Source organism: Trypanosoma conorhini (genome assembly GCF_003719485.1).
Source record: "Trypanosoma conorhini strain 025E chromosome Unknown Tco_14.4_contig_00616, whole genome shotgun sequence".
Taxonomy (NCBI): Eukaryota; Euglenozoa; class Kinetoplastea; order Trypanosomatida; family Trypanosomatidae; genus Trypanosoma; species Trypanosoma conorhini.
In genome coordinates, this window is record NW_021704704.1 from 1 (window position 1) to 10,727 (window position 10,727).

Consider the following 10,727-nt stretch of genomic DNA (forward strand, 5'->3'; position numbering starts at 1 on the left):
GAGGCGCGCCCCGTGGCGTGCGCCTGCAGGAGGCGGCCAATTTCCCGCAGCCCCTCCGACAGCGTTGCCGCCGGCGGGCCTCGCTGCGGCGAGGAGGGCGCCGAAGCTGCCGCACCGCCCCTCCGAGGATCCCAATTGCAGGGCGCCGAGGAAACCGCCCGCTCCAGTTCGACGATGCGTCGATGCAGGTGCCGAATGAGAAGGCGCTGCGTGCGCACGTGGGCCACCAGCTCCTCTCGAGTGGCAGTGCGCAGTTTGTCCTCCATCCTCCGCCTCCTCCCAACACGCTTGTGTGTCGCAGCCCTTTCCCTCCGCGCGGCGTTGCCCCAGCCAGCGCCTCGGCAAGCCCACGAACGCGTGCGCACCGAGGACGAGCACACAGCCCCTCCACCGCCCCGCTCTCACACGCACAACAGGGAGCAAAAACAGAGTGGGGGTGGGTGGTCAAGAGAAAGTGAGGGAGGCAGGGTAACAAACGCACGCGGAAAATCTACCCTGCGTGTCTATGGAGAATAAAAAGTTCGGCGATGAACGCAGCCACACTCACACACACACACAAAAAAAGCACACATAAAGAAATATACGTGTCTTCAGTAAAAAAGAGACAAGAAATATGGGGTGCATCCTTATCTTTTTTTACAATCGCATTTCCCGATTATCGGCACGGCCGGTCTGTCTCGGACTCTTCCTACGAAGCGGTCATTGTTATTGTTATGAAACTTCTCGAGTGAGGTCACAAAGTCATCACCATCCAGCAGCTTCCGTCTTTCTCTGCTTCACCAGTTGGGCCACAGCGGCACCATCCGCTACGAGCTCCCTCTTTCGCTGCGCTAGTAGGTTCTTGCGTTCCCGCCGAACAATAGGCGCTCGAGTGTTCTCTGGTACAACTTCGGAAGGCGTCACAACGACGTCCTCAATCTCTTCGACGTGCTTCGTCGTCGGATTACTAGGTGCCCTGCTTTGCGTACTCGTGGCCCCCGCGGCCTCACACCACTCACGCCCGCTCTCTCCAGCCACATCCCCGGGTTGAATGGAGGAGAACAACGTGCCGTCCACGACCTCCAGATGTGGCATCTTCCGCGCGAGAAACCTCATGACTTCAGGTGGCACGCATACCCCGTTGCTCAGCTTCCCATTCTCCGCCTGTGCTGATGGTGCTGCCTCCCTCAAAAACGGATTACCGCGTATGCTTAACTGGCGCACAAAACGGCACCGTCGCAGCGTTGCGACTTCCGTGAGAGCGTTATGACTGACGTCGAGGATCTTCACTGAGCGAAAAATGACTCCTTCTGGAACAAGACTGGGTAGCGCATTATGGCTCAGCCTCAGCTCGGTAACCATGGGAAGAAACCAGTGGGAAGGCAAGGAGCCCAGTCCGCACCCACTGAGCGAGAGTTTCTTTAACTGTGTCATCTTCTCAAGGACAGAGAGTGGGTGTGACCAGTCCGCCTCATGGTGTGGTACTTTTCTCTTGATATTATTCCCGATGTCTCCCGCTATAGAATCCTCCCTATCTGGACCAGGCGCAGCATAAAAGGCGCAGAGTTGTGGGTTGCGGGAGAGCACAATCGTCTCACAGGCGGAAAGCATTGCCATTGTTTCGTAGTTTCTCACGGCCCTTGCGACGCTGGCTGCCTGAGCATTTGCCACGGTTCCTCCGCTGGGAGATTGCAACACTAAGTTGTTGTCGTTTGCTATGAGGGTCTTTAACGTCGCTGCGCTTCCTTCCAGGCCAACCAATGAGCTTAGACCGCAATGAGCTACGACGCATACGGTGAGGTGCAGCGTGGCAAGAGGCGCAACAGACGACAGACGTTTGTTCTTTGCGAGGTTGAGGGAGCTGAGGTGGGACAGTGAGGCCAGCGGCGCGACGTCGTGGATGTCGTTTTCCGACAGATCCAGTCGCCGAACTTCGTGCAGCAACCCACCCAAGTTAGGGGGAAGAGCGGTGAGCTGCTTGCCCTTGAGGATGATTTGTCGCACCTTTTCAATGTCAACGTCCAGCGGGATCATGTCAACAAATCGCTTCAGCGACGCCGAGGAGGAGGGTGCACATGTCAGTGCCTTTTTGGTCTGACTCGTTCCAGCAGGGGTGCGGCTCATGTTGCAGTCGCTGACAGCTTCCCTCCCTTGTTCCGGAATCACCCTTTCCCTTCCTTCCTGTCCGCGTGTTTCCACCGCCGGTGTATCTTCCGCAGAAGGAGCGTAAATATATAAATAAATATATTTACTTATTTATTAGAGAAGAAAGCGGGGCGGGATGCGCGTCAATGAAGAGAGAGATGGAAAGAGGGAAAGTGTGTGTGTGTGTGTGTGTGTGTGCAATTCACAATAAACAGCGAACGGCAAGCGGCACGGAAAGGGCAGCAATGGAGCAGGCTGAGCCCTCCCACTATAATTTCATGCCACTGCCGTTGGCAGCACTACATTGGCGACTAGAGGACAAGCGATCGGCCGTCGTGGACGGGTGTCCGCACCTTCTCTGGGTGCTTCAGCTGGTCATAGCACGTCACTGTCAGAATAATTCCCAACGCCAACACGTACGCGTGGTACCGCTTGAGTGTCTCAAGCACAATATGACCCGTGCGCAGGTACTTTTCATTGGGATTGCGGCTTTTGATGTACTTGCTCATGCGGTGAAACGCCTCCTGTGAGAATGACCGTGCCAACCGGGTGGTACGAAGCATTGGAGTTTTCTCCACCTTCCGTTCCCCGTTCCTCCACTTTTTTTAAACAAAAACAAAGAAAAAAAGACTCACACACAAGAAGGCGGGGTGCGTTGAATGCGCTTAAAAGAAAGAAAGGGAAAGCGAGGGATGTGGGAGACGCGTGTAAAAAAAGAAAAGAAAAAAAAGAAAGAAAAAAGACGGGAAAATAGACCCTAGATAATAGCAAATAGGCAGCAGTAAATGATAGCACGTGCAAACCCAAACACATACACACAAACAGGGAGAGAGAGAGAGAAAGAATGATAGAAAGAGAGCTGCCACCACATGCATACCGATTGCAAATGTAAACACAACAACAGATACAAGTAAATGGCAAACAAATTGATGCTTATTTTACACCATCCTTCCTGTTCCTCACTTCGTTGGGGTGCGTTCGTGCGGCAGTGTGTCCTGCTCTATGCATTTCAGCTCCCTGTGTAAAGTACTTCCTCACCCCCTATAACCCACCCAGACTTTTTTTTCTTTTGTTTTTTTTTTCCCATGCCCTCTACTTCTTTCACGTTGATTTTGTTGCTCCTTCAATCTTTGCTGTGGGGAAACCGCACTTCTGCTGCAGAAGTTCCCCCAACACGGCCAAAATGCCGCGTAACTTAACATGGCGTGACCTCTTTGTGGGGGCGGAGTGGATTCTACAAAAAAGAGTACTGTGAATGGAGGAGACAACTTATTTGGCCCCTGCGTTTTTTTTTACTTTTTTGGATTGGCCCTCGTGCCTCGCCCCCGGCCACGCCTTCCACACTGGCCCACTTTAGTCGCACGTGAGAGGCATTGCATGTCGGCTGCCGCTATGGGGGCATTTTGCCCCCACGCCCTCCCACTCTCCTCAGATCACAAGTGTGACGTCCGGGTCCGCGCTATTCTCAGCGTGGATGCTGCCGCTGCCGCTGCCGCTGCTGCTGCTGCTGTGCCGGTTACCGAAGAGAACGACGCGTCTGGCAACGACGACACAGTCCCCCCTCGCCGCCGCCACTGAGAGCTGTCCGAGGTATTCATTGATGTAGCCCACCCCCACCTCGTTAATTCCGCAGCGTGAGAGGTCCAACACGGGCAACACCCTCCGCTCATAATGGGGTGCTATAAAGCATCGAAGTATCTCTGCCAAACCACGGTTGCCTATGCTCGGGTTGTCGCACAGACTCAGTACTTCTAACGACGGAAACAGCGGGGCGTGTGGCGCATCACGAAATGGCATGTACGCCTCCGTTGGGAACCCAGCTGCTTCTCCTGCGATGCACAACGATGGTGTTTGTCGGTCGGCGAGAGTTGCATCCACGGGGAACAAGTAGAAAAAAATTCCATAAACACTGCAGTGGTCGAGATTCATGCTGTTAAGGTACAAATTTTTCAAGAGTGGAAAAACATTCTGACTTTCATTCGCCGCCCCCATCACAGCGAGCATGTTTCCAAATCCGTCGTCGGTGAAGTAGTTACCATCCAGCCGAAGTGCAGTCACCCAGCGGAGCTCGCCCAGGTAGGGACTGGCAAAAAGTCTTCCAAGAACGTACGGAGCTGCACGCTCCATGTAGCACCAACTCAGGTCCAACTCGACCTGGCTCTTGTTTGCATCATATTGCCGCGTGAGCCGATTTGGAATATCTTGTAGTCTGGCACGGGAGCTGTTATCCTTCGTGACACGTAGCTTTTCCACCTGCTCGTACCACCACTCCCATGTGCCTTCTCCTTTTGGAACTACGCGTGTGGGCTCGACCCGAAACAATTGCGGGGTACTGGAGGTGCTACTACCGGATGACAAGATGTAATCGTCCTCTGCGCAATAGCTGTCGACCTCATTCGCCAGAAAAGGAATGAGCTGCATATTATCCGGGGCCTCTTTCCCACCACGCGACGGTTCATGCGGGGAAAGCGACTTACCCTTGCCTTGGCGCGCCGACACAGGAGAGCGCGTCCTGTTCTCTGAAGACGATGACTGAGGAAGCGACGATGCATGGCTCGTCTCGCCCTGGGAAGGTCCGGGGCTCTCCGCGTCCACAAACTTGTCCCCTGGTTTTAGCGCCTTGGTCTCCCCCTTCGCGTTCGCAGCGGCGGAACGCAGCGAGCTTTCTCTACACCCCATGAGGCTCCTGGCTGATGGGTGACACCACCCGGCTGAAGTAATTGGGAAGTATACGAAGGGGTGATTGGAGGGAGAGTCGCACTCCTCGTCCCCAGCGGCAGCAGCAGCAGCAATAAGAGAAGGATACAACACGAGTAAGATGAGAGGCGACCACAACGGCGCGAGTGAGGGGGGAGGAAAATAAAGGCGACGTGATGAATTAAGAGAGAGAGGAAGGGGGATGAAGGACGACAGACACATATGTGGGAGGAAGAAGAGAAACTAGGTCGCATACCAACAAAATCCACACGCGCAACAAAACAGGACAAAACAAAAAATGCTTCCGTCTGCGGACAGACAAAATGCAGAGGAGATCCTCTAACTGCACTCGCTCAGCGTTGTTGTTGTTGTTTAATCCTTGGTGCGTGGACTGCGCTCCGCAGATTCCCCGGCGAGTTACTGTGAAATGAAGCAAGGCAGTGAACTCTGCTCCATTACAGGGTTCAGGCATGCGTCACCGTCCACGCCGCAGCCGTGGCGAATGCAGAGAAACAAGTGCTCCTTGGGATGCGTGGTGGTGGGGGCGAAAGCGTTGTTGGGGCTGGGAAGCCCCGTTGAAGCGATTGAGGAATCGGCGTCATACCTAAACGCCTCACGACGATTTCGCTTTCCGTCACAGCGATCACACAAGTCATACTGATAACACATTGCACACTTCCATCGCACTCCACTTATTAGGTGCGAACAAACGTTGCAGTAGACCCCAATGTGAGTCTCTTTCACGTTTGACAGGAGTGTTCCACAAAAAAGAGCCAACGGCGACACATTCGATGGACCCCAGAGAAGGGACAAGTTTGTCTTCGCGCAGGCAGGAATGCGGAGTAACACATGATTCTGTGGATGCTTTCCAGCCGCAAAACAGCCCCTACATACCACCCCCCCACTTTGATCACAATGAAGGCAGCGAAAGTGATGTTCCTTATCAATAAAAACTTCTCGCAGACACTCACTACATGTAATATTACGTTCTGATCCAATAATATACCGAGTTGGCGTTTGAGGATTCAGCTCAACAACTATAGGACTAGAAGGCTTCATAATCTTTACATCAAAGAAGAAATTCCGAACTCGAGAAAGGACACAAATCCCCTCCTTTAATTTCAGTAGATCGGGCGTTGAAATGATTCCAGACATGGACACAAAAGAAGATACTTCAGGTTTCGGGCAAATTGTCGCCAGCGCTGCGGAGGCGTGGTCCATTTGGTAGGTGCGATCCACACGGGCAATAAATTTTAACGGCGCATCACTGGAGGCCAAAAAGCGGCGAATAACACGCATAACATTTTTTCGCTCGTTTTTTTCAATGGAATGCCAATCGCTAATTTCAACACTTTTCTCAGTAGCCTCCTCAATTTTGTTCTTCATGTCCGCCTCTGAAATTATATCGTCTTCGGTACGGGATGTAGTGTAACATATACGAGGAAAACCCCCATCACCGAATGCCCTCGTTTTTTTATCAGGCAGCTGGGTCGCCACAAAAAAAGGAAGTGCGGCGATATTGAGTTCCGTAGCCAAGTCACTTTGAAGACCCTCAGGCCCACACCACAATGGTATCAACGGAACTTCTGGACTCCTCCACCCGGAGACTTCAGCGACGAGACCACTGAGAGCCTTAAAAGCAGCAGACTTTTCACGGTCTACACTAATTAACACAAGCTGAGCGCGTTTTAAGTACCTCTTTACTCTCCTTCGTTTATTTACTAGGATGCGTCCAGGCACCTGAACAAAATGCTGCACAGTTTCTAGCCAAGGATCATCCTTCAGATACAAACCCGATGTCGATGCATTCTTCGCTTTCGAAGTCTTTGCGACGTTGAAAAGATGTCCCCGCAGCCAGTCTATTGACGTCGTGTCCCAGCTAGCCCACAGCACAATGAGGGTAGGTACAGTGGCGATCACAGTAGAAAGATTGACTCTTTCTTCGCTAAATGCAGTATGATACAACTCAAGAGGGGCATTTTGCTCTTCCTGTTCCAACTCAAGCAGATCTCGAAATGAGTTATAAAAAGACGCTTCATTTACGAGGCTAATTCCAACCGCTTCCTCAGGAGAATTCGAACCCATTGCTTGCGCCTTTGAGTTTAAAATTTGCTCCACATGCACCTGTATCATTTCTCTTCTCCGTTTGATCTTTCTAAGAAGTCCGCATCGCATTGCCCAATAAATACAGTTCCATTTTCGAAATCCTCTTACTTGGCCAGTTTCCCAAAGAGGGTGTAGCATAGCATTAGGGAGCAGGTCCCCAATTTGGGGGCAGACCACAACCTGGGAAGCCATATCTTGTACAAGGGTCAACCGTGCCAAGCGAAGAAGTTTCAAAAAGGCATCCTTGCGAGCATTCCCCACCGAACCATTAATGACAAGATAGTCCATATCATCAGAATCCATTCCAGCAGAGCAAATAACTTCTTCCCGTTCCACGAGTATCAATTTATCTGCGTAAAAAAAAGAAAATTGCCGAAGTAGTTGAAGAACAGCATCAGCGCGCTCATAGTCTAACATGAGGGCCCATGGAACGGGCGTGGAAGCAAAGTTACTCTCGGCATTCATCGCAGTGAGTACAGCTCCGTTCCTTGGTCCCCCTTTTCCCTCCAAGTCGCCGACTGTTTCGTCTAGCAAACACCTTTACCCAAAGTAGAGTGCCTATACATTAGAAATAAAACCCACAAAGACACAGGAGCCAATAGTAACAGATGAACAAATAACAACAACAGCAGCAATAAAAACCAACAACACGTAAACATTTCCCCTCATATTCCTCGCCACGAGCAAATTCAGCAGAGCCAGGTTTTCTCCCAATAGAAAAAGATAATCAACTAGAGGCCAATAAAAAAAACAAGCAAAAAACAAGATTAGATATGTAGTAATACAAAAACACACACACACATACGAAAAAAAAAAGAAGAGGCGAAAAAGCTTGACAACAACAAAGAGCTATTCAAAGGCTGATGTAATAATACACACGAGTGCCAAACCCCTCCATTGAACTCATCACGAGATCACCTCCAAAGGCTCTTGCATAGACTCGAGACATAGGTAGGCCAAAACCATAACCCGCCAGCGGTGTCACAGTGTCTCTTGTATCTACTTCCTCATCAGGATGAAGTTGGAGAATTGGTCTTCGCACCGAGGTATATGCATACGTCATTGCCATTTCACACCGAGATCGAGTCATTCCCATGCCTTCATCTGAAATACAAATACATGCATGCTTGCAGTTTTTTTTACGTTTACCAAAACTTCTACAGGAGGCATATTACCACAATCAACTATACCAGAAGGATTGCGTTCCATGTGAGAATCCACAGTCGCTCGGAACGCATTTTTCATTAACTCGAGAACGATGTAAGAAATCGTCGCGCTCATGTGGGGAAATTGCATCATATGATCTTCCTTCGAAACAATAAATTTAACATCAGGACAGTCCCCATAGTGTTCTGTACAAACTTGCTTTGCATCATCGACAGCATTGCGTACTACCTTCTCAAGATCAATTTTAAGATCCACCATTCCTGCCATATTCGCATCATTTTCATCAAAAGCAAGAAGCATTCTTGAAAGAAAATTATAATATACCATACACAAACTAAAATTGTCCATTGGTATTGTAAGGCCCAGCAAGGCCTCATCTAAAGTAAAATCAAAAGCAGCTTCTGGAGGACCCTTCTTTCTACTAAGAATATACTGCTTGTGCCGTGAAAGCAGGTCCTTCAGCTCGAGAAGGCCCATTGCCATAGTAACCAGAATGTCTCTTCGTGAATGCGCCTCCTCAATATCAGCAACGGCGCGCCGAAAATTTGCAATATTTGCCTCAGTATCTGGGAAGTCGCACTTAATGAGTTTTCTAAAGGAGTCCAAATACGTGTTTCTAACCAACAAAACGGATGGCATAGCATTTAATCCACAAGGTAACGTGTCAATGGCCGTGACGAGACGAGAAAGGAGAACCGGCAGTTCCATATGACAGAAAACATTGGAATTATAACCATCTTTTAAGCAGTGGCGCAAGACGTCTTCAAAGTTGTCCAGTCTGTTCAGGGGTCGAGAAGCATAAAATGCCACTAGTGACTGAAGTGTTTGCCTTTCTTCTATGGCACCAATCCGCTTCTTAACGTTTCGGAGTTCCCTCTGCAAGGCTGAAATTTCACTTGTACTATGACGCAAATAGGGCGCATAAAACCGCGAAGAGCTCAAGAAGCGTCTCATTGTTTTTGCCTTAATGTAGATAACAATAATTAATACTAAAGAAGCAATAATAAAAAAAATACCACGACAAAATAATGCCAAGCGCAGAATTAATAAAAAGTAGAAACAACGGCAAAAAGAAAAACGAGAATGCAGAGATGTCTGTAAGTCAGGGTGGGTCTCAGAAGAAGAACTAAAATGGGAAAACATGGGATGCAAGATGCTTCACAGAGACACTCCCCAGATAGACATATACAGGTGGCAACAAACCGGGTCGCAACCGCGGGGAATAAAAAAAAAGATTGCAACTAATATTATTTACATCAACTACACCACATGGATCAATTTTGCCGCTCGGCGGCAAAACGGGATGCCTCCTCAAGGGCTGCGTTCTTCGTCCAATGGACACACCTTGGATCATCATTGTAAACGAAGACAGCATCCTTGTCTAACTTGGCAATAGAAGCCTCAATTTCTTTAATTTCCTTCTCTAATTCAGCCCGTCGCAGGACCTGTGTATAGGTATCTTTGACAAAAGGCATCTTAATTAACTCCGTACTTTTCTCATTCAACTTTGTTCTGAGTTTCTCTATCAACTGCAACCGTTCCTTCTCGTCCAAGCGATGAACATAACGTTGCATATCCCGAATTTTCTGTTGAATGCTCATTTCCTCAATGGATTTAAGACGCATTTTTTCGTGATCAATTTCCTGTTTCACTCGATGCAAGTACGCAGGTGTCCGTCCAAAGTTATTCCGGCACGTTGGATTTTCCGGTTGATCTTTTCGCCGCTTGGGCACCATGTTACTGACCTGTATCATGTTTGAGGTGACAAAGTTTTTTCCGCCTTCACGAGGGCCTTTGGCCCAAATATCATCGTTATTATTTGCAGAATATAACCCATCATCCACAATGGCAACATGGGGTGTCAAATCCTTTTCTTTTTGTTCAACTGGAACATTTCTTGCGTCTCCCATGGAATCGGAAGTTCCCTTGTGATCGTTCCCTTTGTTATTTCCATGACCCACAACAGAATCTTCCCCAGGCTCGGTCCCGGATTTCTTGGAACCTTGAACACCAGCTCTTGCTCCGTTCATTGCATTATCTTGTCCCAGTTCGTTTGGCCCACGCAATGCCTCTCTTCCGTTAGCATCCACAACCGCATCGGAGATCGGTTCCAGACGTCCCTTCTCTTCCCCGCTACGAAGCTTTGACACACCGTGATCCAATGGAAGCTTTGTAAAAACCTTGCTTTGTTGCACTGGAGGCACGGCGTATTTGACACCTCCGCCTGCACGCAAAAAGTTCTTTGGGTCCACGGTATCATTGACTATTGAACCAAAAACGGCATCGCGTTGTTTAAAATAGCGCACGTGTGAACCATCATACTCCTTCCCCTTTTCAAAAAAAGTAGAATATGTAGGCTTTTCTCTCTCTTTTAAATGTTTTTCGTACTTCCCAGTGTAGGGCCCCGTCGTTACGGGAGGTGCTTCCTGAATTAAATTGTAGATACTCTCACCGCTCATTGATATTTGTAGATAAAGCTTCGGTGTGGTACTTGCCTAGTTAAGCAATTAAGAGAGAGAGAGAGAGAGAGAGAGAGAGAGAGAGAGAGAGAGAGAGAGAGAGAGAGAGAGAGAGAGAGAGAGAGAGAGAGAGAGAGAGAGAGAGAGAGAGAGAGAGAGAGAGAGAGAGAGAGA

At 49.3% G+C, this 10,727-nt stretch overlaps 7 protein-coding genes across 7 annotated transcripts, besides 8 other annotated features; 2 read left to right on the plus strand and 5 right to left on the minus strand.

Annotated features, from left to right (window-relative positions):
• On the plus strand, positions 1-458 carry Tco025E_07681 (uncharacterized protein; the record flags this gene model as incomplete). The annotated part of the gene is made up of 1 exon (XM_029374541.1): positions 1-458. A coding segment is annotated over one exon (458 nt), but the record flags the coding sequence as incomplete, so codon positions are not given.
• An 80-nt stretch (positions 459-538) lies between these two features.
• Positions 539-571: a microsatellite.
• Positions 572-744: 173 nt separating this feature from the next.
• Tco025E_07682 (putative leucine-rich repeat protein (LRRP)) lies at positions 745-2,103 on the minus strand (the record flags this gene model as incomplete). The annotated part of the gene is made up of 1 exon (XM_029374542.1): positions 745-2,103. One exon carries the CDS (start codon positions 2,101-2,103, stop codon positions 745-747), a length of 1,359 nt encoding a protein of 452 aa, XP_029225349.1.
• Positions 2,104-2,282: 179 nt separating this feature from the next.
• Tco025E_07683 (uncharacterized protein) lies at positions 2,283-2,654 on the plus strand (the record flags this gene model as incomplete). The annotated part of the gene is made up of 1 exon (XM_029374543.1): positions 2,283-2,654. One exon carries the CDS (start codon positions 2,283-2,285, stop codon positions 2,652-2,654), a length of 372 nt encoding a protein of 123 aa, XP_029225350.1.
• A 179-nt stretch (positions 2,655-2,833) lies between these two features.
• Positions 2,834-2,899: a microsatellite.
• Positions 2,900-2,947: 48 nt separating this feature from the next.
• Positions 2,948-2,983: a sequence feature (GA-rich).
• Positions 2,984-3,182: 199 nt separating this feature from the next.
• Positions 3,183-3,206: a microsatellite.
• A 346-nt stretch (positions 3,207-3,552) lies between these two features.
• Positions 3,553-4,803, minus strand: Tco025E_07684 (uncharacterized protein; the record flags this gene model as incomplete). Its single annotated transcript, XM_029374544.1, has 1 exon — positions 3,553-4,803. One exon carries the CDS (start codon positions 4,801-4,803, stop codon positions 3,553-3,555), a length of 1,251 nt encoding a protein of 416 aa, XP_029225351.1.
• A 92-nt stretch (positions 4,804-4,895) lies between these two features.
• Positions 4,896-4,915: a microsatellite.
• A 323-nt stretch (positions 4,916-5,238) lies between these two features.
• Positions 5,239-7,392, minus strand: Tco025E_07685 (putative beta prime cop protein; the record flags this gene model as incomplete). Its single annotated transcript, XM_029374545.1, has 1 exon — positions 5,239-7,392. One exon carries the CDS (start codon positions 7,390-7,392, stop codon positions 5,239-5,241), a length of 2,154 nt encoding a protein of 717 aa, XP_029225352.1.
• Positions 7,393-7,538: 146 nt separating this feature from the next.
• Positions 7,539-7,577: a microsatellite.
• Positions 7,578-8,013: 436 nt separating this feature from the next.
• Positions 8,014-9,048, minus strand: Tco025E_07686 (developmentally regulated phosphoprotein; the record flags this gene model as incomplete). The annotated part of the gene is made up of 1 exon (XM_029374546.1): positions 8,014-9,048. One exon carries the CDS (start codon positions 9,046-9,048, stop codon positions 8,014-8,016), a length of 1,035 nt encoding a protein of 344 aa, XP_029225353.1.
• A 19-nt stretch (positions 9,049-9,067) lies between these two features.
• Positions 9,068-9,109: a microsatellite.
• A 259-nt stretch (positions 9,110-9,368) lies between these two features.
• Positions 9,369-10,553, minus strand: Tco025E_07687 (putative prolyl oligopeptidase, putative,serine peptidase clan SC, family S9A; the record flags this gene model as incomplete). The annotated part of the gene is made up of 1 exon (XM_029374547.1): positions 9,369-10,553. One exon carries the CDS (start codon positions 10,551-10,553, stop codon positions 9,369-9,371), a length of 1,185 nt encoding a protein of 394 aa, XP_029225354.1.
• A 51-nt stretch (positions 10,554-10,604) lies between these two features.
• Positions 10,605-10,727: a microsatellite.